Source organism: Sceloporus occidentalis, unplaced genomic scaffold (assembly GCF_023333645.1).
Source record: "Sceloporus occidentalis isolate IW3139 unplaced genomic scaffold, rSceOcc1.0.p SCAF_2, whole genome shotgun sequence".
NCBI lineage: Eukaryota > Metazoa > Chordata > Lepidosauria > Squamata > Phrynosomatidae > Sceloporus > Sceloporus occidentalis.
In genome coordinates, this window is record NW_028316982.1 from 55,825,735 (window position 1) to 55,852,264 (window position 26,530).

Genomic DNA, 26,530 nt, shown 5'->3' on the forward strand with positions numbered 1-26,530 from the left:
CCACAAGGGGGCGAGGTAGAGCAAAACTAGCCCACAGCTCTATACAGTTGCCCATGGTTTGAAATGTGTGATATGATGGACAACAGAGAAGTCAGATAAGGACTGTTTCACAGTACACAATTATAGTGCAATGGATCCATACAACTGAGGATGGTTTCACCGTACACACTTATAGTGCAATGATTCCATATAACTTCCATGGCCAACATCCCATGGAATCCTGGAGTTAGCCGTATTTAAAATCCTCCGCTGGAGAACTCTAGTGACTCATAACATATGGCTACAACTATAGGATGCAGTCGTGTCAGTTAAAGTGACTGTAATTGTGTAGAGTGAAAAGGATTCAGCTTGTTTTAAAGGTACAGACATCTCTCCAATCCTTAGGGTGATGGGGTGAGAGGGTAGCATTGGTGGGAGCCAATGAGGACATCATAAATCTATAGTCAAATGGCATAAGTCTTTAACAGGTACTCAGTCTACAGATGCAACCAGGAGATTGCCATCAAAACCAAAACAAAGCATTGTAGACACTTGGGATATATCAAGATGGATACTATTATTACAATTCTAAATACAAATAAATCAACATATAAATTATAAAATCTCTATAAGAGTAAATTAGTGGCTTCCAAGGAGAGTTGAATAATCCATATTTTTAGTATGATAATTTATATCACATTTTTGTGTAACAAGCTGAAAACAGTTTACATTTCAATTCAGCAACAAAATATGATAAAAGAACAGAAGTGCAACACACACGCACACATTCTTACAAAGCTTACCATTTTCCAGAGTTTTGTGGGCTATGCAGAAGGCCTCTTAAGTACGGTATGTTAGCTGAATTCGCCATTGAACAAGTGATTTACATAAGTCAAAAACATAGCTACCTTTTTTTTATCTTAAAGAAAATATTTATTATGGAAGACATTCACTAATCAAATACAGTATTAGGATTTTAAAAAAAATCAATAGCCCCCACATTACCTGCTAGTACATTATAAAGGATACTTTCAATCAGTCCTTCCTAACTTAAACTTTAAATCTAGAAAGCAGAGTTGAGAAGACTGGGTAAAAGCTTACTCCCAAAGCCTTTGAGGAAGGAAGCATGTTGTATTGAGTGCCTGACCAATATAGTTGCTATCAGGCCTGGCTCAGCCTGTGTGGCTTAGACAAAGCAGATTATTACACCAGGACCAATTCAGAAGTAATCGCGCTAGTGAAAAGAAAAGGGAACAGCACTATAGTGCACAATATTTCACACTGTAGCGCTCTCACGTGAAAGCACAAAAATCCTGCGATTGGTTTTTGCACATACCAGAGAATGAATTGATATTATTTGGGAATTGGTTATTGTGCACATGCGTTTAAATTTTGAATTTCCCAGGCTGTTTTCTGCAGCCCTTTAAATGTTAAATGTCCCTGGAAACCACTTCAGAAATGAGCAATCCCTGACTGGTTCCCTGTAAAAATTAAATGTCCCTGGCTGCAGCCCACAACTGCAACCACTTCAGTGAATGTTCTCCCAGTTGGTTCCCTTTCACTTTTATATATGTCCCTGTCTGCTGCCCACAGCCATTTTGACTTTGTAAGATCCCCAGCCAGTGCTTCTTCACCAATACTGTAACTGAAGTGCAATTAGCTTTCACAACCTGCCAATCATGCTTCAATCGTGGTATTGAAAAGGGTATCCACAGGATATCTCATGAATAGTTTGTTCCCTTTTAATTCCTGGCTCTTCCCAAGATAATGCCTGATTGAGCATGATGTTGTCTAAAAATCTGACACGCGCTCACACAATTATCCTGGGATTTTGCCTTTTTCTTCCCCCTTTTCTCCTGTGTGATAATCTCCAAAGTCTCATGATGGCAGGACCATCACAAAACTTCAGCACAGGATTTTGGGCTGAGATCTCACACAAAGTCTCATGAGACTCCAAATCTGATGAGACTTCCTGGAAACCTGGCAGGCCTGATAGTCAGCAACGATGATGGCGATGACAATGATGATGGTGATGATGATTGATGGTGAAAATGATGAAGGTGAAGATGATAAAGGAAGAGAGATGTTCATCCCAAAACAGCCACAGGGAGCTATTCTATGTTTCTTGGAATCCTGCTACATTGTTATAAGAAATTCAGTTCAAACTGTCAAGTTCCTCCACATAATTTTGTACATGCAATTTTATGGAAAAACTGCCACCTTGGAAACTGTTGTTGTCTCTTTTTAGGCCTATCCATTTCAATGGCATATTTTTCTGTGGAGTTGTGTGCCTTAATTCATAGTTCTGCTGACAGATTTCACAATTGTACCTAAACATGTGGACAACTAAAGACCAGAAAGTCCCAGATTTTGTTCCTGTTCTTTCCAGTTTTATTTTGGAGAGCCATACATGTTTTGTTTATCCAAGAATATTTTCTGTCAGCTCTCGGTACATTCAGAGACTTTTTATACCAGGTCCCCATGTCAGTTTATTTTAAACCACTATAAAATCAGAAAGAACAGGAACAAAATATGAGACTTTGCAACTGGTGTGCCCTTAGTCATGGAGAAAAGGACAGTGCTCATGATCATAGGCACTTTCTTTTTATAATTTCATATACTGCAAGATGTAGCTCTTATCCTAAAAACAGATGGTGGGGGCTAAATCTTGATGGCTCCTGGAACAATTTCTGTCTCAGTTGGCATTTAATGGAAATATCAAGAAAATGTTTGCTTAAGCATCAGATTAAATGTTAGAAGAAAGAGAGACTGAGCCATCACTATGACTCCTTGTCTCTTTTTCTCTTCTATTGCTAACATCTAGTTAAATGTTTTCCCTGGCTCCAGTTCAGGTCACTAGCTGCCATCTGTGGCAGTCGGGAAACATTCAGTAGGATGACATCAGCATTGTGTAACTCTAGATGTTACCAGTACAAGAAAGAAACTCAACAGTGGTGCCACCATATAGTTCATAATATTCAGTTAGTCCAGCCTTCCCACAATTGATGCTTGCTAGATGTTTCGGACTATGGCTTGAATCATATTGGTTAGTTCCATCTAAAATGGATCCAATGAATCACTTCTTGACTAGTGAGTAAACAGACAGGAAAATCTTACTGATTCAGTGCATCTAGTCTAGTGGAGATTAACAATAAGATTAGTTGACACTAACAACAGGATTCAGGTTACTAAATCCCATCAGCCTGGCTACTAGTATGTCCAATCTCTAAAATAAAGGGAATTTTAATTTAAAATATCTGGAAAGCACCATGTCACGGAAAGCTGAATTACATCCTTAGAACCAATATTTCTAGTATGTTGGGATCTGTGTCATTGCATTGGCTCTATTTAAATTTAAAACTCAGAAACAGCCCTTTGAAGTCACAAGATGGAACTGAATAATAAAAATATGAAAACATAATAAATTTGGGAATCTTTTAACCATCTTCTTGATGATATCATTTGTGACATGACATTTTCAAGTTTATTACTACAACCCCATGAGCCAGGAATGAGAAAAAGAAATAAAATATCAAGGCTCTAATTTTGGGAAATGTAAATAAAGTTTCTATTTTGATGAAGTGCAGGAGATGGCATTGCATTAGAGAAGCCCCACAGGGGATACAAAGCCAACAAGATCACTGAGAATAACAAGATGGCTATAAATTAGAAAAACATGTGGGCAGAGAGGTGCTGGCAATACAGAACTGAAAACTGAAAGCACAGACCCTGAGAGCTGAGTCAGGCACTTTCTGAGATGAGAAGCCAGGACAACCAATACTGTACACGCTGTTCTTGCTTTTACCACAAGCATATATATGGTTGACGACATCTAAGTGTTTCTGAGATGTATGTTGTGTTTCTGTAGAGGGAAAATTTCTTAACTGTTCTAACCACTCTCGCTGATGTTTTCCAGGTATCAGAACTGTGTTTATACCTACAGGATCCTACCTAATAAAGAAAATAAGCTAGTCATCCAGGTAAGCCCCAGATGAATGTTGCATATTGAACTCTACTTTTACCTTTTGACAGCTTACATAAAGACACCATGAAAAACAGAACAGGATATCAGCAAAATACATGACAATATTGTCACAGTTTATATTCTGCTGAGAGACAGACCAAGATATTTTGCTGCATAGTCTGAACAACTAGTTGGCCCTTTTTATACACAAAACCTCACTGGATTAGCAGTTGACTCTTTCTGCAAGTCTGGTGAAGGAAAAGTATCTTCCTGAAATCAGTAGATTAACTAAAGGGGTGCACAGAAAACTGAAATGCAGGGGCAGGGGCGGGGGGACAGAAAAAATTAAAAACACACCCCTTTCCCTACAAGGAGAAATGTTTAATATTTCCAGTAAGAAATTGGAAACTTTGAGAAATGAGGAAATTGCGAGAAATGAAGAAACTGCTGCATCCCCCCTTTTTTTGAGTAGAAATGCTTTTTAAGACTAAGTTTACTAATTTCAAATGCTAGATTTACTAATTTAAAATGCCACAAATTGCATACATTTGTATGCAAAACTATCTACAGAATTAGAGAAGGTTATTTCCTGTGCGTATTGTAGACATGTATAACATGTAGATCCAAGATGCATTTCTCACCTAATGGGTGTTGCCACTCTGTTTTGGTATTACTCTTAACTTTAAAGGAGCTATTCAAGGTGCTAAACCCTACCCTCCAAGTAGGTTCAGAACCATAGATAGCTCCTCTAAATTAATATTAAAACACAGAGTGGATTCACTTACCCAATGATATAGAAGCCAGTTAGATGTGATGAACTCTTACATCTTATATGGAGAAGGAAAGAACAGATCTATGCCCAGGAGCCATCCAGCTCCCTGACCAATTCATACCCAGGGCTAGCCCCCAAAACTTTTTATTGCTTAAAGTGGAGCAGCAAGTTGTGCCTTCCCTCTGCCCAAGCCAAGTTTTGTAGCACCTGAATCCAGCCAAATTATTTGGTACGTGAGGCTAAAAATCCCACAAGCTCCCCCCTCTCTCTGTAGCAATAAAAATAACAACAGTAACAAATTATAGCAATAGCAAGTACATTTCTATTCCGCTTATTTATTTAGTTATTTATATCCCGCTCTTTTCCCAGGACTGGGACTCAGAGCGGCTTCACGGCATTAAAAAACAGTACAATTAAAAACATTGAAAAAACAGTAAACTAGCACTCCCTAAATGCTTTACAAAGATCTACAACTTCGGTTGATATGCCAGCTGCGCTCCTACCTGGACCAAAAGAACCTTGAAGCAATGGTACATGCACTGGTAACCTCTCGTATTGATTTCTGTAACGCGCTCTACATGGGTCTACCCTTGTGCCAAGTTCAGAAGCTTCAATTGGTCCAAAATAGGGCAGCCAGACTGGTCACTGGTACTTCCATGTCTGACCACATAACACCTGTATTACAATCATTTCACTGGCTGCCGATCAGCTTCCGGGCACAGTACAAGGTGTTGGTTATTACCTTTAAAGCCCTATATGGTTTGGGCCCGAGTTACTTGAGGGAACTCCTCTCCCTACACAATCCGCCCCGCACTTTCAGGACATCTGGGAAGAATCTATTGGAAACACAAATGACTAGATTGACTATGACTTCCCAAAGAACTTTTACTGCCACTACCCCTAAATTGTGGAATGGCCTGCCGGAAGAGATCTGTCTTATTACCATCTTGGATGCTTTTAAGAAGGCAGTCAAGATGGAGCTCTTTCAGAGGGCCTATCCATCTGACCCTATTTAGGATCCATCCTTTAATCCTTAATGATGATTCTGTGTAATTCTACTGTTATAAAACTGTTGTACTGTGATAAATTAGTTTTATTTGATAATATTATTGCTGAGATGATGTAATGCATTGGATTTTATTGACTGGGCTGTATTTGTATGTTTTTATCAGACAGTAACTCCACCTCAATCCGCAGGGAGAGGCGGGGAAATATAAAAAAATTATTATTAATAATTATTATTGTAACACCTTTGAGACTAACTGAAAGAAAGAAGTTGGCAGCATGAGCTTCAGTCTACTTCCTCAGATGTATTTGGTGGTTTACAATGCGTAAGCCAATTACCCCCAACTAGTTGGGTCCTCATTTTACCAACCTATGAAAGGATAGAAGGCTGAGTGGACCCTGGAGCTCTGCAGGATCGAACTCACAACCTTGTGACCGTGAGTGGCTGCAGTACCAACATTTAACCACTACGCCACCAGGGCTCCTTTAAGCTTGCTTCCCTTTCATAGCACTTGGATCTGTGTCCAGACTCTGTCTAATGGTAGGACTGGCCCTGGCCTTACTTTGCCATCCTGTACTGATTACATCGTATTGATTATATTTATTGTATTGATAATAGAAGCTGGCCAATCTTTTTTTTAAAATTACACATTCATACCAAAAGGGAGATGAATGAATGAATGAATACATGTGAACTTGACAAATACAGGAAGTAATTCCAAATAAGGTACAACTCATCAAATAAGGAACACTTGGCAAACCTAAGTGCATCTGTCTTCTTGCCCCATTGGACCTAAAACTGGGATATGATTGGCTTATTAATTTATTTAAATACAGTAGCTATCAAGCATTATTCACATGTACTTGGTTGATCTATCACAGTCTCTCAAATTGTATCTACAGCATTCCTAGCAAAGGGGGGCTTGGAGGGCTCAGACTTAGCATTCCTTCAGCACTTAATTGACTACAGGATTCCAGGATTATCTCTAGCTGTTCACAAACCATGACAGCTTTGAGCATCTGGTCACTTTTTTCCTGCTCCACCTCTGAGGCCAGGAGTCTGTGTAACAGGAAACTGATGACACACACTAGTGCGTAGTTCAAAAGCAGCCCCAGCAATGCGTGACTCATTGCTCACCAGATGAAGCTCAAACTGCTTACTTATGTATTCTTATCATAGTAGAATCTATCAGTTTGCTGAAGTGTTGCTAAGAGTAGATAAATATGATTTTTAGGGGGTTCACTTTGTGCTTGTTGCAGCAAAAAAACAAACAAACCCAAAGAGTCTTGTAGATCTTTAAAATAATGTTATTATGGCATAGTTCTTCATAGACAAAAGCAAGCTGTTGTGTTACTTCAATCGTCAAATATTGTATACTTGCTTGAATGGGTGAGTTGATAGAGGTTTGCAGTTCATGGAATTGGCTGGAACTGAAATTCAGAAAATAGAAAAAAAGAGTAATAATTACCTTAATAATAGCCATTACAAAACTGTAGCTGGCTGGTAACATAGGTACACTTGTATAGATGAGTTAACTTAACACAAATGTGGCAGACTAAACCTCTGGTCCTCTATTTTGCCTCCTGGATTCCCTAAAGAAATCAAACAGATAAGACATATAGTATGAGTTCAGTTAGAAGTAGATTTCAGTGCAATAAAGAAGAATAACTTACACATACTAGTTTAATTATCACAGAATCATAGAGTTGGGAGAGACCACAAGGGCCATCTAGTTCAACTCCCTGCCAATCAAAGCACCCCAGACAGATGGCCATCCAGCCTCTCAGGGACATAGCCAAGGGGGGGGGGGTTCTTGGGGTCCGGACCCCCCCTTCCGTTAGAAAAATGAATGGTGCATGCTGCTTCACCACCGCACCCAAGCCCCAATATAATGGTGGCACTTAGCCTGGACCCTCCCCCTTCCTAAAATCCTGGCTATGTCCCTGAGCCTCTGTTTAAAAATTTCCAAAGACCGACCCCACGACTGTCTGGAGCACAGTGTTCCACTGTCAAACAGCTCTTACCATCAGGAAATTCTTCCTAATGTTAAGGTAGAATCTCTTTTCCTGTAGTTTGAATCCATTGCTTCTTGTCCTACTCTCTGGAGCAGCAGAAAACAAACTTGCTCCATCCTCAATATGACATCATTTGAAATATTTAAATATGTCACCCCTTAATCTTCTCTTCTTCAGGCCAAACACAACCAGCTCTCTAAGGGCATGGTTTCCAGACTTTTCACCATTTTGGTTGATCTCCTCTGGATGTATATGCTCATTTTATTATAAAGCTTAGACAAAGTAGGTGCAGATGAAACTCTTCAAGCATTTAAGGGAAAAGAGAAGCAAAAGTAAGAGATGACAGAAACAGGGTCAGAATCCTGAACACAACTGTTCAGTAACTTGAGCACAGGACAAAGAGAACTACTGTAGCAATCGATGCAGGGAAATAAAAGACCACCACAGAAAAGGTAGAACAAGATCAAAGGAAAGTTTAAACCAATGAAGGGGGTGATCTATGACCAGCAGGGGAACACACTGCATGATCAAGAAGAAATACAAATCTGATGGAAAAAGCACACTGAAGAACTATATAAAAGAGAAGAAAGGATGACAGATTCATTCAAGGAGGAACCATTTGAAGATGAACCCACAATTTTAGAAAGTGATGCGGAAGCTGCACTCAGAGCACTTGGGAGAAATAAATCACCAGGAACAGATGGCATACTAATAGAGCTGTTCCAAGCAACAGAGACAGAATTCTCCTAAAATCTGTCAACAAATATGAATAACAAAACAGTGGCTCACAGATTGGAAATACTCAATACACATTCCAAAGGGGACACCAAGGACTGCAGTAATCACCAGAACACTGCACTAATCTCCCCAACAAGCAAAGTGAGGCTCAAAATTCTACAACAAATACTTTTACCATATGTGGCATGAGAAACGTCAGAGATCAAGCCAGGCTCAGAAGATGAAGAGGTACTAGGGATCATTTTGCAAACATAGGTTGGATAATGGAATTTCCATTGGACCAAGGAACTTCAGAAGAAAAGCAGTCTGTACTTTATAGATTATAGCAAAGCCTTTGACTGTGTAGATCATGAAAAACTGTGATTGTTTTTTTTTAATGGGTGTATCACAAAATTTGATTATCCTAATGCATAACTTGTACTCAGCATGGGAGACCACTGTTAGGCCAGTATGTGGAGGGACAGTACCTGTATATGGAGAGACAGTATATGGAGTGGTTTCCAATTGGCAGAGGATCACACAAGCCTACATTTTATCACCCTATTTGTTTAACTTGTATGCTGAACATATCGTGTGCAAAACTGGATTAGACTCCTAGGAAGGAAGTGTGAAAATTGGTGGAAAGAACACCAACAATTTAAGATACGCAGGTGACACTATACTATTCACAGAAAACAGCAAAACCTTGGAACAACTACTGAAGAAAATCAAAGAAGAAAGTGCAAACGCAGGTTTACAGTTGAACATTAAGAAAACAAAAACAATGACCCCAGATTATTTGCGTTACTTTAATTTAGGCAATGAAGACATAGAAATAGTCAAAGATTTCCTTTACCTTGGAATCTTTAATCTGCAGTAAAATAAATCAGAAGATATGTATATATAACTTTTTAATGATACTACAAATCCTTTTAGTTGTCTATGTTTCATTGCTGGCTCTTTGTTTTATCTGTGTGTTTTTTCATTTGTTGGTAGTTGTTCTTGTTTGTAATGGTAGGTTTTGTGTGTGTCTGTGTGTGTGTGTGTGTGTGTGTGTGTGTTTAACATTGTAAGCGACCTTGAGCCATCCAGCCAAAGAAAACCTAGAATGACTGAATGATCCAAATCATCTTGGCATACTAACCCCAGGATTTTGATTGTGTAACTGAGTGGAAGGTACTTTTAACAAATTGAATTATAGTTATTTTACTGCATGGAAACCTTTTCATGACTGTTACTTTTCTAGCATTAAGGAGCTAAGATGAACAGTGTGAATTAAAACTGCTTTTCAAACAACAAGATTATGCAAAGGAATGCAAAGGGTGGTGGTACTTGCCTTTATACCAAAAGTTGTTACAAGAGGAAGTATTGTAAGCGTTATAATTAATTAATTCCTCCCAAAGTACTGTAAATGCACTGTGCATTTATTGTAATACATATGGTGGTACATTTTTTTAAAAAAACCCTCTACACATTGATTTCTCTGTTATTCAATATATTCGTACAACTATTTTAGGTTACAATCCAACATACACATCCCTGAGAGTAAATCTGTTTGAGAGCAGTGGGCTTATTTCTGAGCAGACATGTATAGACACTGCTTAGGCACACAGAAGTATTTTAAAGAATTTAGTTTCAAATTTTAGGTTCTAGTCACAGGAGGGATTCAGGCAGGTAACCCAGGGCAACTTGCAGATTTTCATGTACAAGCAGATGTTATTTAGAAAGCTAATACACCAGTCTTGCATTTTAAAAGCAAATATCTTTGTGGATGATTCCCCCTAACATATGAATGACATGCAAACAACAAACAATGGCTACATCTAGCTATCAAGAAGCTCCTCCTTGGAAGTCCCAAATGTCAAACAATTTTTCAGATTAAAAAAAAGATTCTGAAAATGGAAACAGCAATAGAGGGACATAGGAAAAACTGTTAATAACAGACAGGTTTTTTTTTTTTGAAGAGACGTTAATAAAGATCACCGACTCACTAGACAGAGTTGTAATTCCACTTCAGTTCCATCACTAGTGGTAACAATGTGGTAACCTCCCTAAAGATTTCTAATGCTCAAGGATGGCGGGGTGTTTCCCAATGAATCTCTCCCTGCCCCAATGCTCCTTTGTAATGGAATTAAATGTTGTGTTTAGGTTGGCCTTCTCATTGGATCCCGTTACGGGAGAAAGGTGGGATATAAATCCTTGAAATAAAAAAAACCAACAAATTGTCAGATGGAGGAGGTACAACAGTCTCTGAAAGTATCAACTCTACGTTTAAAAAAAAAAAGCAACTAGCTGTCAGGAAGGTTTCTAATATTACCTTTTTCCCTTTAGAAAGGTAGTTTTCTATTGCCATTTATACCACTACAGTGGTGCAGTCCAGACTCCAGAAAGAGGTTTACTTCATGGGTTGTTTTGTAAAAATTGGCTTTCTTTGTATGACAAGAACATCAGACTTCCACACATTGCATTTCAGGAACATTGAAATCTGAATACAAGTAATGAGCACAGTTTGCTGTCAGCTTCTCCAGGACAGATCACACTCCCCCTGTCATCCTCGTTCTACTTTCCTTTCCACTGCAGATTTAAATTAAAAATAGTCTAAACGTATGGTTGGTTTGTATTTTGGGAAACAGCTCTTTTTCTTAGCAGCAAGTCCCATCTAAGGTCACATTACTGTGATACACTTTTCGAACTGCTTAGCATAATGTTAAGTTTATGGGGTTTGGATAGAACAAAGTTATAAAGTCTGTTTAAAATGCCATGGTTTATTTCTTTGATACTTGTTCTAAATTCTTCAGGAGATTGAAAACATACAGTACAGTGAATTTTGGTGAATTCTTAAAGTATGCTAAAGAAGAGAGCAGTTATTGGATATTTCACAAATGCTGCTTTGCTGGCAGAGAACTGACATTTGTGAGCCATCAGAGGTCCTCTTCCCAGCTCCCCCATTGCAATTGAAAGATTCACCATTGGATTCCACCAGTTCTATTCCCTTAATGGTGGAGGCCAAAATGCAGCACATTAGGAGAGGCTGTTGGTCAGGAGGTTCACAAATTTCCATGTTCCCTCTAAACTCCCTGAAACAGGCACTTGTAGCTGGCATAATTGTTTTCCTCCCATTGTGATCCATGAGAGGGAAGATAAAAAGATGAAACAAGAAGAAAAATAAAATGGAAGAAAACAGACACTCATCATTTCTGGACCATCCTATGTGGTCCAGCTTTGGATGTGATGGTTGCTGTGTTGCAGAATCTCCCACCACTGTCCTAGGATTTGTTTCTTAAACTGTGACCCGTACACAAAAGGATGCATTGGCATTAGTTCTAATTATTTGGATAAGCATGTTTAGATTTACTGCATTTGTAAAGTATTCCAAGTTAATTATTTTTTTTAAAATTGTCTTCAACAAGGGCCCTGACTAATACTGTGCCATAAACTAATCTTATCTAGTTCAAAATCCTCAGTTCTCAATTTGCAGTTCTTCTTGAAGAGAGGTCAGTCTGAGTAGTTGGCATACATATATGTGTAATCAAATCCTCTGTAAGGATAAGAGAAAAGATTTTGCAATATAATAAATTTGATACTGCCCCAATTCCACCTTCCATTTTTCAGGGTTAGATTAGATTGTAGATTTTTTATTTTATTTTTTATTTATGGGAGAGGTTCTCCATAAAGTGGTCCAATCTCTCTTCTTCCTTTTCTCTCCAAGGTGTTGGAACGAGTCGTCTATTCACGCTGTCTTGAGTTTCTTGAAACCAACTCCATTCTGGATCCCTTCCAGTCTGGTTTTCGCCCACGGCACTCCACAGAGACGGCCCTTACTAAGATCTCAAATGATCTTTTGTGGGCCAAGGCGAATGGCCTTTATTCTATCCTTGTCCTACTCGATCTGTCTGCGGCCTTCGACACCGTGGACCACTGTCTCCTAATAGATGTACTCTCTGACCTTGGTTTCTCGGGCCTTGTTCTCAATTGGTTCACATCTTACTTGTCAGATCGATCTTTTTCAGTGGTCTCGGGTGGTCAGACCTCGTCTTCTGTCCCCTTATCTGTTGGAGTTCCTCAGGGCTCTGTTTTGGGTCCCCTTCTGTTCTCTTTATACACACTCTCCCTTGGCAAACTTATCAGTTCTTTTGGTTTCTCTTACCATCTTTACGCCGATGATACCCAACTGTACCTTTCCACCCCTAATCTTTCACCAGAGCTAGAGCAGCAAGTGTCATCCTGTTTAACAGCTGTCTCCCACTGGATGCACCATCGGCGTCTAAAGCTCAATATGTCCAAGACTGAGCTTCTTGTTTTCCCTCCTAAGCCCACCCTTCACTACTCCTTTTCTATTTCCGTCAATAACATCTCTATCCAGCCGGTCCAGGAAGCCCGCAGTCTCGGTTTTATCTTTGACTCCTCTTTGTCATTTATCCCACAGATCCAGACTACAGCCAAAGTCTGTAGATTTTTTCTCTATAATATCGCCAAAATCCGTCCATATCTCTCAGCTTCTACCGCAAAGACACTGGTCCATGCCCTAGTGGTCTCACGATTAGACTACTGTAACCTCCTCCTGGCAGGGCTTCCTCTCTCTCACCTCCACCCATTAATTTCTGTTCAGCATTCAGCTGCACGCATTATTTCACTCGCTCGCCGTTATGATCATGTCTCCCCTCTGTTGTCTTTCCTTCACTGGCTCCCTCTTCCTTTCCGCATCAGGTACTCTCTCAACCCAGGATCTTCTCTGCCCCGTCCCAGATCCGTCCCTTCTCTCTAGCTGCCCCTCATTCCTGGAACCTTCTTCCTCTGCATGCACAGCTCATCACTTCCCTAACCAGCTTTAAAGCTGAGCTGAAAACCATATTGTTTAGGGAAGCGTTCTCAGGGAATTTGTGATTGTTATCTGGCTGTCTGACAATATTTGATGTGATGTGATTTGTTTGATATTTGATGTTTTTAATCTGTTTTTTTTCCCTTTCTATATGGTAATTTTATCTATTCCTCTTTCAACTGTTATTATCTTAGAATGTACGCCTTGGGCAGGCTTTTATTTACTCCTAATTTTACCGACTTTGTACAGCGCTGTGTATAATTACAGCGCTATAGAAATAAAGTTTAATAATAATAATAATAATAATAATGAAAGACATCTATTTATCATAGCATGTGATTTTCTTCACTTACATATCATGCATTCAGTGTGCTTTGTTTCATGATTCCTCATTAGTAACTAAAGACAGGCTTAATTTGCAAGTCTGATTACTGAAGAAATCTTGCTGTGGAAGGGGAAATGAGTTAATTGTAGAAAATGTGCATTGCTTTAAAGTCTAGTTTGACCTCAGATGGTGCAGTTCAGGCACAAATCTGTTGCTTGTTAGATGTGCAAGAAATGTAAATATTCTAAAAACATATTAAATAATTCAGTTTCAAAAGTTTCAAACTTTTGAAAACTTTTGAAAACTGTTTTAAACAGTTTACAACTATACAGGTATATCACTCTGGATGAAATCAGAAGGATCCAAAGGCTTTAATGAAAAGCCATGTTTTAACTTTGTGCTGAAATGAAGCCCATGCCAGCTCCAATCAGGCGTACAAGGGGAAGGCATTCCACAACAAGAGTGCCAGAGCTGAGAAAGCCCTCTCCCTTGTAGCCATACAATATATGGTGAGACACAGGAGATTATCACACCAGGGCCAATTCAGCAATAATCGTAATAGTGAAAGCAAACACAACAGTAGTGCTATAGCACTCATTATTTACACAGTCATGCAATTGCGTGATTGTGACACAAATGCCACATAATATCAAGATCGCATTTTTCATACATCCATGAATGAATCATTAGTACATTGGAATTGATTATTTCACGCATGTGCCATTTCGCTGCTACTGCGCATATCAGCAAATCATGTTTCTGTCCCACATGGAATAAAATACATTAAAATAAAATATATTACTTAACCACATTTTTTAAATCCAGTGTAAACAAAATTGTGCCCCATATCTCAACAGAAGACAGAAATCCACTGCAAAACTGATTCTGGAAGTGAGAGCGGATTGCCTCCACTGAAATGCAGTCTGGGGAAATGTCCCTGGTTGCTTCCCTGATAGTGCAAATGAAGCACAATTAACATTCGCACTCTCGCAATTGCACTTCATTTGCACTATTGAGAAGCCATTCACAGGACTTCCCAGTGAATGGTTTGTTGCCAGAGGATCCCTGGTTCTTCACAGGAAAAGTCCTGGATGAGCATGGTGTTATCTGAAAATCTGTAGCACAGTTATGCAATTATTATTATTATTATTATTATTATTATTATTATTATTATTATTATTCTTTATTTATAAAGCGCTGTAAATTTACACAATTATGCCAGGATTATGCCTTTTACTCCCAGTTTTTTCCCCTGTCTGAAAACTGCCACAGAGAAGAGCCCTTCCAGCAGTTCTAGTCCCTCAGACTGGCATGTACAGGGAGGTGCACACCTTGAAAAGAACCACTGTGCATTATTCCAGTTAGCAATCTAGCCGCTACATTTTGTGCTGATTACTGCTTCGAAGTTACCTTAAAGGGCAATACAATGCATGCAGCAATTGAAGGGTTTACCAGTGCATGAAATGCTGTGGCCAGGTTATCCCAACCCAGCAAGGACCATAGCTGGTGGACCAGTTGAAGCAAGAGCCATGCACTTTAAGCCACAGAGTCCATTTGGGCATTCTGTGACAGTGATGGCTCTAAAGATACTCCCAAACTATTTACTTGCTCTTTCAGGAGAAGTAACACCACCATCCAAGACAAGTTGCTTGCCTGCTTCCCAGACCCAAGAAGCCCAGTCTACAGAGTCTTTATCTTATCTTGATGCAAATTTATTAGCCTTTATCCAACTGATTACAGCCTCCAGGCACTAGTCCATTATCTGCACTGCCCCAGCAGGGTCCAGCGACAATGTGAAGTAGAGGTGAGCGTGATCAGCATACTGCCTCCTACTGTCACCCCACAGAGCCAACCCAGATCAATTATATCAATAGCAACTGAGCTATCCACTGGGAAATCCTTTTGTCTTTCATCCAGAGCAGTGCAAGATGTACTAAGGTGGTATACTGATGCTGGAAACTTTTTCTTTTTTTAAAAAAAGATAGTGATCAGTGGTTCTATTCCTGGATCCCTTACATCAAAATGATTGATCAACCTGCCCCAGCACAGCATCCTTCAGATGCACTGGACTACAGTTCCCATCACTCAATATTAGCAGACCAATGGAAATTGTGATTAGGGAAGTTGGGAGTGAAGGAAGGAAGGAAAGGCAGCACATCTGATAGAAACCAGTTTGTGAAAGGCTTCAAACAGTTTTTAGATTAAGAAACAATAATAAAGTTTATAGTCCTACAGGGGCTGTCAAATGGGGAGTCTGAATGTCTACTATTGGAACCACCTTGGTTAGACTGAAGTAACTGTGTTATCTTCGGAGTGTAGTGGAATCTCCTTCCTTAGAGGTCTTTAAACAGAGGCTGGATGGCCATCTGTCGGGGATGCTTTGATTGAGAGTTCCTGCATGGCAGGGGGTTGGACTGGATGGCCCTTGTGGTCTCTTCCAACTCTATGATTCTATGATTCTAATTTCTACACTATTCTACAAATTTAGCTAGTGTAATTAACTTATTTGGACTAATGTTTCTACCGTGGTCATGCAGTTAACAAGACGGCATTCTCTTATGGCACTGTTTAAAAAAAAAAAACTACTAAAGATAGTAACTGTCCTGGAGCATCTAACTTGCTTTTTTGTGGTTATACATTTCTCACTTCTGCTTGCATTGCTTGTTTCCATTTCTGTTCCCCATTTTAGAAAGAAAAAGAAACCCAGATCAGTATGTATTACTAACTTTTAAAAATAATAATCTCTGGCTGGGTTTTGTCATACTGCCCCGAAGATTCATTGTGGACCTGTTTTTAAATTTGATATTAGCAGACCTTTAAATTACTTTTACTGGGTCTGTGTGCACAAAATGTTATGAGTGTTTTATTGTTTTCTGTCACAGTCAAAGCATACAAGAAGGACAGCTCTTCAAGGCAGTTATGCTGGGAGTGGCTGATACAGAGGATATAGAAGAACATTTTCCCTCATCTGTTGTCCTCCAGATGCATTGGATTACAGCTTTCACCATCCTAATGCTAACTGAACACTATGGGAGTTGCAGTCCAAAACATCTGGAGGACATGAAGTCAAGAGAGGTAGTTCTAGAACAGGAACATTATCATGTGTTTTTAAAATTTTGCTAGTTTTAAAAGATCCATTATTAAAGCCATGGGTTTAATCCAAAATTCCCTTCCTCCAAAAGAGCTTCCTCCCAGAGGAGGAGGAGTGTCACTTCCTTCCAGAGAAGTAGTAATAGCAGAGTCCTTTCTTCTTTCATGAAGTGGTGGTGGTGATATTGTATAATTATTTATTTCATTAGTTACCCTGAAGCAAATTGTTTTCATGGCAATGTATAGTAAAATACAAACACATAAAATCAGAACAAAAGAGCAGCACAGTAGACACATTAAATTTAGTGTAACAAACACTTTAAACCATCAGTGACAAAAACATCCAGCACCAAGAAAATCAGAACATTAAAGTCATGTTAACATCACTTTAAACAATAGTTTGGACAATAGTTTAAGGTTGCAAAAATATGCAGGTTTATTATCCTGTGAGAATAAAAAAGTATTTGACAAGTAATAGAAAGAGAGTAGGCTTCAGGACAGAGACTATTACAAGTTACATTTACAGTAATTTGTTGCACTGAAATTTCCAAGGTCCAAAGAATGTAATCACTCTCTGACATGGTTACATTTTGGAATCAAATACTGTACTTACTTTCCTGTTTCTAAACTGTAACTACAATAGTTACTTTTGGTTACCTCTGAAAAAATCTTAATGCTACAAACTACTGTAATAGTCCCACAATATTCTGCGCTGGCCAGACCTCATCTGGAGTACTGCATTAAGTTCTGGACACTTCATTTTAAGGATAAAGTCAAGTTGGAGCAGGCTCAGAGAAGATCAAGAATACACCATATATACTCATCTATAAGTCTTAAAAAATTGTGCCCAAAAATTGACCCCAAAATCTCAGGTCAACTTATTTACAGGTCACTATGGAAATGAGACAGGAGCTTTTTCATGCCATTTGGAGAGGAGTTTATTTCTTTCTGAAGCCAAGCAGAAAGAGTTCTGGGTGATTGATTGATATTGATGTTTGGCTGAAATGAAAGCTGAAACGATGAAGCAAAAAGCTTCAGTGAGAGTCTCTCTTGCCATACGCACACATACGCACACTGAAGGAGCCTCCAAGTTTTATCCTTGACCTATCCATGGGTTATGGCAAAATCTATAATTTTGGCCCCAAAACCTGACCTCAACTTATACATGAGGTCGACTTATAGTTCAGTATATATGAGGAAAAGCTGAAGAAGTTGGGATTGTTCAACTTGGTAAAGAGATGACTGAGGGGTGACATGATTGCACTCCTTAAGTATCTCAAGGGCTGCCACAGGGAGAAGGGGGCTGTTTTGTTCTCTGCTGCCCTAGAGCATAGAACCAAACCTAATGGTTTTAAGTTACAGGAGGGTAGATTTCAATTGAACATTAGCATGAAACTCTTGGTGGTAAGAGCTGTTTAATAATGGCACCTAGACAAATGCCTAGAGAGGTGGTAGGGTCATCTTCTCTAGACATTTTCAAACAGAGGCTGGATAGCTACCTGCTGGGGGTACTTTAGCTGGAGAATCCCCAGGAGACCCCTCCAAAGTCTGTGATTCTATGGTCTGTGGTACAAAGGACACTCCTGTGCATTGTGTTGTTATCTCTGCACCCATCACAAAGCATAAGTCAATATGAGATGCAGCACAAACTCTCATTTGAACCATATGACATTCTTCCTCCACTATTTAGCAAGGCCACTTCTTTCCCCAAAAAAAGTTATGCAAGTGACTAAAAAGTTACAGAGCTGCATTTCGGAAGAGGTGAAGTCATCCCTTAAGTTATAATTGTAAGTTATCCCTTAAGTTATCATTAACCAGTACTTGAGAGTTTGGGGAACAGTCCTTTATTTATTTTTTTCAGTATTTCTAACTTTTTATTGTTCTTCATCTTATGAGATAATATAAGATATATAAGAACAGAACTCCTTTGAGAAAATATTGTTCAGTTAAAATCCTCGAAGGAAATGTTATCAAAAGTTTATCTATTATTGTCGAGGAATAATTTAAATGCAAAAGGGTGGAAACTAGAATTGGAGTAATGATTATGCACTGGAAATGTCAGAAGAAATATGAGCTCTTTCCACATATGAAAACAGATACTCTGTTTCTACAAATCAGAAGTAAAATCATTCTTAGGTTTCATACAGATGGGATCTCTGGGATCTCATCTTTACATAATTAAATAAACTGAATAGAATAAAAGCAAAGCTGGAGATGTATGAGTCCAAATTTATGTTTTATTCCTGTGATGTATATTTATGAGGATTAAAGACTATTGGTTTGAAATTGATGAAATTAAGAACTTGTTTTCATATGTGTCAGCTATCTTTATCTCTGGTCATTTTTTCTGTTAGTTTAAATAAATGAAATAGTGCAGGGAGGGAACATGAGGAAATTGTTAGTAATTTAATCATAACTACGATAACTGGAGCAGTTCATATTAGAAGTACCATATATGCTGATGTATAAGTCGAGAAATTTAGGTCAAAAAATTGACCCAAAAAACCTGGGTCGACTTATACATGGGTCAATATGGTACTTGAGTTTCTCTCCATCCAGGCTGCCTCCACGGGAGAAAGATCTCCTTTTTCTCCTTTAAAGCGTGGGCAAGTGTGAAGGAAAATGTATGTATTCCTTTGAGGAAGTTAAAATTTTGCAGGTTTTTCTATGTTTTTGTTTTTGACCCATAGGAGTACTGGTCCCTTTGCATTCAATAGGATTTACTCTCACAAAAGTGGATTTCAGCCATGACTTTGTTCTCTGTGACTGAAGGCAGGTTCTTTCTATATGCCAGAGTGAAAATGTGTAATTACAACAGTAACTTAAGCAGACATACTAAGTGAATAAGTATACACACATAGGCTTAAGTTGTGGTAGAGTACATAGCCCAAAAGTAATATCAGCATCTTACCAATAATGATGAAAAAATGGACTGTCTGCTGAGTTTTCTCATATTGTTGCCTACATGAATGTTCCATATTTGGACATTATCTACAGCCACATTTAATTTCAGTACTTTGTATGGTGTTTTCAGGCATCTGAGGGTGTTCCAGTGCAGTACTTCAACAACCTGGATGAACTGATTGAGTTTTACAAGAAAGAAAATATGGGGCTAGTCCGGAGCCTTAAATATCCAGTTCCACGGGAAGAGGAGGAGGCAACAGATGAGCTTGAAGAGGATATCGGTAAGAAATTCAAAACACAGAAGAATCTGCTGTTTCTAATCAGTCCTTAGGTTACTAGTGCCTGGAAATCAAAGTTTTTCTGAACCTGACCAGAAACAATTGAAAAATAAAATGTAGATACTTAGCATTTCCTCCTTCATACCATTTTGGAAAGACTGTTGTTCACATTGTCTAAGCCCAGGCCTGCATAATGTAGATCCACCAAGTGATGTATGGTGACCAGCCTGAAAGTTACATCTCACCTATAGAGTAGTAAGTACTTATGCCTAAATCCAACTATTTAGAGATGGAGCGAGAGGGAATTTTCAGGAAAACCACATAGGCGGGTTACAAACTGCCACTTGGGACGTCCTCAGGACGTCCCAGTTTAAAAACTCCCCTACTCCTGTTATGGACTCTGTCCATAACAAATGGCGGTGGCCGTTCCACACGGCTGCCGCCATCTTGATGCAACGGACGCTGTGCGTCCGCACGTTGCGCGGCACTATTGACATCGCGAGTGCGCCATTGGCGCCTCACGGCGTCATTAGCGCACCACCAGAAGAAGCTCCATTTTGGAGCTTCTTTTTTGCTCCGTAAGGGTGCCGCGTGGTTTGGCTGTGGCGGCTCCCTCGCGGAGCAAACACCAGCGCCGGGAGACCACCGCAAAGCGGTGGTTTGTAACGCCACATAGTTCCCATTTTCCCCCAAACTTTTTTTCCTCTGGAACAATTGCAAAACACTGGATAGTGGAATATTGGCCAGTATTCTGCACCAGCTATTTAGTTTATAATTAAGTAAGTAATCTCTCCTGGTCTGGGCCCTCAAATCCTACTGAAATGTCATTCATCCATGTTCTGATCATTGGCAAAATTGACCTCCTTCTTCCCAGGCAGCTGGTAAAGCAGGTTGGGGGAAAGTTATAATTGTGGCAACAGAATCACAATCATGACTAAGTAGTCTTTGTGAATATGGAACAGTTACCTAGATTTAATTATCCACAGCTTTCCATATTCACGTTCGCTATTTAGTCACAATTGTGACACTATTGCCACTATCATAACCCATTCCCCAACCTACTTCACTGGGCATCAGTTGCATTCTGCTCACAACTGGCATCACGTTCAAGTGAATGATATTTCTGACTGGTTTGAGGGGGGTTGGTCCAGGAAAGGTTACTTTGTTTGCTTATACAGAACACTGACCATTTTCTTTTAGAATGATGGACATAATGTTTTCAAAAAGGTTATCACTTATATATCCTTCAAGATTATTTCCACGAATATGTAAGAAGACTTTTGTGTAGGAAGAAGACTTTTCATTACAATTCTCAGTAGTATTCATCTGAATGAATGTGTCATGCCTGCTTGACATTATAGCAAACTAGGGGAAACAAACTAATATTCCTTTTTATTATTAATATTGATAGTTGCATCTTCTTCTTTTTTATACCCTGCTCCTTATAAACCAAAGAGGTTCCTTATAGTTCAGATGTTCCTTACAGTTCAAGACAATGTACCAGAGGCGTAGCTATGGAAGGGGGATTGAGGGCATTGCACTCCATAAGAATTCTTCCCTCCCCGTGAAATTTCCATTCAGTTCCAAATTTATAGCATTGCAGTGAGTGAGAAATTAAAAACTGTCTCTTAGATAAGCTGTGCTCTCATTCCCTTGATAAATCTGCCTGCTCCTTTTCTGAGATTTTAAGAGAGTACAAGCTAGAAATTTGGAAACTGAAGGAAAGTTTCATGGGGTGGTAGAATTCTTAGGGGTGTAAAATCCTCACCCACCCTCCTCAGTAGCTGCACCCTGCTGTGTAGCTCCACTGTAACAAAAAAAATGTAAACAAGTAAACTTAATTTGTAATAATTGTCCAAATAAACTGTTCCTGTAATGCACCATACATAACAATTTTGTGTGAAATCAAATGATATACATTTTTGTGTTCCTGAAAATAACATTTTATATTCCTAAAAGTAACAACATGGTTTATAGTCTGTAAAGGGGCATAATCTCCATTTTTTTCAGTGTTTCTGAAAATTTCCACTTGTTCTCCTTTCGTCCAAAAACGAATCCCTAGAAAGAAGTTAGCGGTTTTCCTCCGTGGCTTCAAAATTTCTGGCAATTTTATATCTCTACAAATGCTAACCCCAATTACAGTAGATGAAATAAACCAATAGGATCTACATAAATTTTGATTCAGCGCCAGTCATGGGACTAGCAATTGGATGTAACCCTAAGTCATTCAAGAAATATGGGGTACTCTGGCACTCAGCGTCCTCCTGGCCTTGTAAATAATAATAAATAAAAACTTTATTTATATACCGTTTTTCCAACAAGATCAAAGCGGTTCACAGGTTCAGTTAAATATACATGTATCACATCATATCATAATATAATCATACCATAATATAATTACAATTACTAATACAATTCCAGTAAAAATAAAAATAAAAACAGCTTATAAACAGTCATAAACTCTATCGGTCATAGTTAAACATCTTGAGGGAAATCTCTGTTAGGAAATAATTTCTTTATAAAGAGTCAGGAGGGTATACTATCCAGAAGAGATGAGTTTTCAGTGCCTTCTTAAAGGCTTCCAAGGTAGAACTAAGTCGGATCACTTCTGGGAGTTTATTCCAATACATAGGAGCTGTCGCTGTGAATGCTCTTTGGTGAGTTGCTGCTAATCTCACCCTGGGGTACTTGAGTAAGAGCTTCCCTGTTGTTCTGAGAGTGCGAGGCGGATTGTGTGGGGAGAGGCGTTCCCTCAAGTAACTCAGGCCCAAGCCATGTAGGGCTTTATAGGTGATATAGGTACCCTCAGATATCTTCTTTTTAGAATTCAAAAATAACTACAACCAATCTCTGTTTTTTCCCCTTACATTTAACCTATTTCCTGTTTTATTTTTAATTACAACTCTTTGCATTAATTCCCCCTCCCCCCGACCTACTTATTGAGTCTCCCTTATCTGAAAGGCTTGGGACCAGAAGTGTTTTGGATTTCAGATTTTTTCAGATTTTGGAATATTTGCATATACATAATGAGATATCTTAGTGATGGAACCCAAGTCTAAATGTGAAATTCATTTATGTTTTACATCTTACACACTTTTATTTTTTTATTTATTCCCTAAAGGTAATTTTATACATAATATTTTTAATAATTTTGTCCATGAAACAATGTTTGTGGATACTGAACAACCAGAAAGCAAAGGTGTCACTATCTCAGCCCCCCATGTGGATTATTTTGGATTTTGGAATATTTTGGCTTTTGGAATTTTGAATAAGGGATACTCAACCTGTATTATCGAATGAGTACCCAGCTAATGTTACTATTCTTTCCATCAGAAGATTTTAAGATTGTGAAGTAGATTTTTTAAAATCTTCTTTAACAGCAATCAACAGCAGCTCATAATTTGAACAATCAAGCAGCACTTAGTTGTTGGATGTATGGCTCCGCTTCTGCTTGGTCCGTGAACCCCTGGTGACAATCCCACCTTTGCCCCTGAACAGAGTTTTCTTTTGTTGGATCTGTTGTTTATTTCCTACATATTGATTTTGGCATCACTCTCACAGCTCAGAGACCCATAAAAAGCATTGGATTCACCTATCCAAAGATCTCCCCATATTCACAGACATGTTTGCTGAGAACATGAGAGAGGGCCTCCTTTATGGTTGTTCATACACTCTGGAACTCTCTTCCTTGTACCGAAGCATCATATCTCACCTCCACACTATCATCTTTGCTGTCTTCATCATCCTTTGCTCTGCCTCTCTGCTCTCTGTACTGTCTCCCTGTTGTTTCTTTCTGCCTGTTACTTAGTGGTATCATTTCTCAAAGCGTTCTTATTTTTTTTAACAATCTAACAGAGGCAGCATGGCATAGTGGTTTGGGTGGTAGACTATGACTCTGGAGACCAAGGTTCAAATCCCAGCTCAGCCATGAAACTCACTGGGTAACCTTGGGCAGGTCATACACTCTCAGCCCCAGGGGAAGGCAATGGCAAACCTCCTCTGAATAAATCTTGACAAGGAAACCTCATGATAGAACCTATCATGGTAAATCTTTAGGGTCACCATAAGCCTTACGGTCACCATAAGTTGGAAAAGACTTGAAGGCACACAGTAACAAAAGATCCAGTAAATGTTATTCTTTACATTTTCTTGTTTTTGTGCAGCATAACCTCTGAACTTTCCTACTCATTAAGAGCTAAATCTTAGCTAAAGAAAGGATAGATTTCATTGTTATTATGAGTATCGTCTTAAAAACCATGGGCATGTTTTATCCCATTTGTTTCAGTGTGATTTACTATTCCATTGTGTCTTGCTTATTTCACCTGTGTTATATTCCTTATGAGTCCATCAGATGTGCATCAAAATTGCAGGATGATAACTTTAAACTGTCTTAATTTAAAAAACCCAACTCCTTGACTATTACTAGGGTTGTTTCTATAACAGCATCTAGCATTCCTGTTCATTAGTTTTCTGCAGCTAGCTGAGATGAAAGCTGTCATTACCATCCATCACCATCAGGAGGCAGGGAGCAGTTAACAGGAACTTATTACTTAAGGGACAGTTTAGTAAGCAATTACAAGCACAGAAGCACAAAGGGAGACTTCTACTTAAAGGCACAGCAGTCCTGAGAAACTTTAGTAGTGCTTTACCAGACCATACTATCTAAGTTGGCCTGTTGTTGCTTTCTGAGTGGATAAATATATAACTATAAATCAGGAGCCATTTCACATTAAACAGTTATAGCACTATTCCATTTTGACTGCTGTGGATGCAGCCTATAAAATCCTTAGGTTTGTAGCCTGAAGTACTAGTAGTTACTGGTTGAGAATGATAAATACTATAGCTTTTCCTTTATCTGTAAATCTGCAAACTTAAAAGTTATGGTTGTGTCATGTGAAAGGGCCCCAGATCTGAATAACGATGGAAGGAATACACACAAAAAATACTGAAATGCAGCATTGGGATTCTCTGTAAAATATGTAAACCAAAGCGTGGCAGTTCCAGACTAAGGAACTATTGTAGATTCAATCAAAAGTAAGTGATGGGAAATGTTTTAATTTTAACATTACATAGCTAAGATGATCATATTTCTTTCTACAGTGTTTTCATACTATGGTTTCTATAACTGGCAATTTGTCTTTAGCAAGGACATCAGTAACTAAAATGCTATCCTGCCATTCAATTTATATATTTTATATACTTTCAAGGATTTTTTTTCTGAGTATCTCCAAACCACTTCTTTCAAATTAACTGAAACCTACTAAAAGTCAAGTTAGCTCTGGCTGTGCATCTTGGACGTTTATCACTGATGATAGTGTTTAAGAGTGTAATTCCTCCTATCAGCACCAGAAAGTGTGCAATGACAGATATATAAATGTGGTGAAAAATAAAACACTATTTTATTCCCTCTCCCACCCTTCCTCCAAAGTGTTCAAAGTGGGATGCATAGATCCTCCACTCCTTTTTTATTACTCAAGAACCATATGAGAGATTTATGCTGAGGGATAGTAACTGAGCAAGGCAGATTAGAACCTGAGTCTCTTCGGTCCTAGTAAAAAATCCTAACCAAAACAACACAGAGATCTTGCACAGAATACAGACTATATATAACCTCTGCTAAGAATAACACTCCACTGAAAAACACAGAACTCATTAAAGTCATTAAAAATGTGTAGAAAAATACCTGGTTAGCTACCAGATCATGGTCTTTCCCCCTTTCTGACAGATTCTGTGTCTATACCACCTGTATTACCGCCACGTATTTCCGTGCCACTTCCAATAAGTGAAGCAGTAGAAGATCTTGGCCCAGATGATTATGTCCACATGGTCCAGAAACCATCCCTTTCTGAGATATTACTCCAGCGATTGCAGCAACAAGATACTTGCAGGTGAGCACAAGCAATTCGCGTATCTCAGAAAATGGAAAAAGTAATACAAAAATCTAGAGAGCTGCTTTACCTTATTACTTACTATTTTGAATAAGCCCCCCCCCTCCCCTGGACAGATCATATAAAGTTGCTTAGAAGATAAACTTGTATTAAGTATATCTGTTCCTATCATGTGCTGCACCTTGTGAAAGTTTATTTTCTATGCATATTGGAAATAAACAGAATCCCTGCCATCCTAGCAATTGTATTGCAAACACAGAAATCAGAGTATCTGTCCCACCTGATAACAAGGGTGTGGCACAAGATTATCTTGCAGATAGCAAATATATGTGCTAGGTGGGGGTTCTCTCAGGAAAGGGTTAGGAGGTTTGGTTTTCTATGGTTTGCAGACAGGAAGGAGGCCTTCCTTCCACCTCTTTTAGAAGTTACTAGTGCATAACACACTAATGAGCAAGAACAAGATGAAAGAGAATTGGCATAACCACATCGCTAAAAAATCTATAATCTTATGTATTTGGAGAGGATGTCCCACCAAACTCACTAGAATTTACTTCTCCGTAAATGTGCATAGACTAAAGCTGTGACTCACTTACAAACTATGAGTTACAAACCATGACTTAACTCCATCATGAACTTGCTAGGTGACCCTGAATGAGCCTTTGTAGGTTCCTGCCCACCTTTCTGCAATATTGGAGTAGTAATGTATTAGAAAATGAATGCACATGAAATATTTTTGATGCATTATAAATGGACCAAGGGTGGGGGGCCTCTTT

General features: G+C 38.8%; 1 protein-coding gene across 1 annotated transcript in view; it reads left to right on the forward strand.

The window, feature by feature from the left end:
* The first annotated feature begins 1,987 nt into the window (after nt 1–1,987).
* LOC149318355 (phosphatidylinositol 3,4,5-trisphosphate 5-phosphatase 1-like) overlaps nt 1,988–26,530 on the forward strand; it is a 77,148-nt gene continuing 52,605 nt past the window's right edge. Inside the window, exons 1-4 of the mRNA XM_089508321.1 lie at nt 1,988–2,064; nt 3,896–3,959; nt 19,722–19,872; nt 25,595–25,757. Coding sequence (XP_089364447.1) covers nt 1,988–2,064; nt 3,896–3,959; nt 19,722–19,872; nt 25,595–25,757 — 455 coding nt within the window. The remainder of the gene's footprint in view (nt 2,065–3,895; nt 3,960–19,721; nt 19,873–25,594; nt 25,758–26,530) is intronic.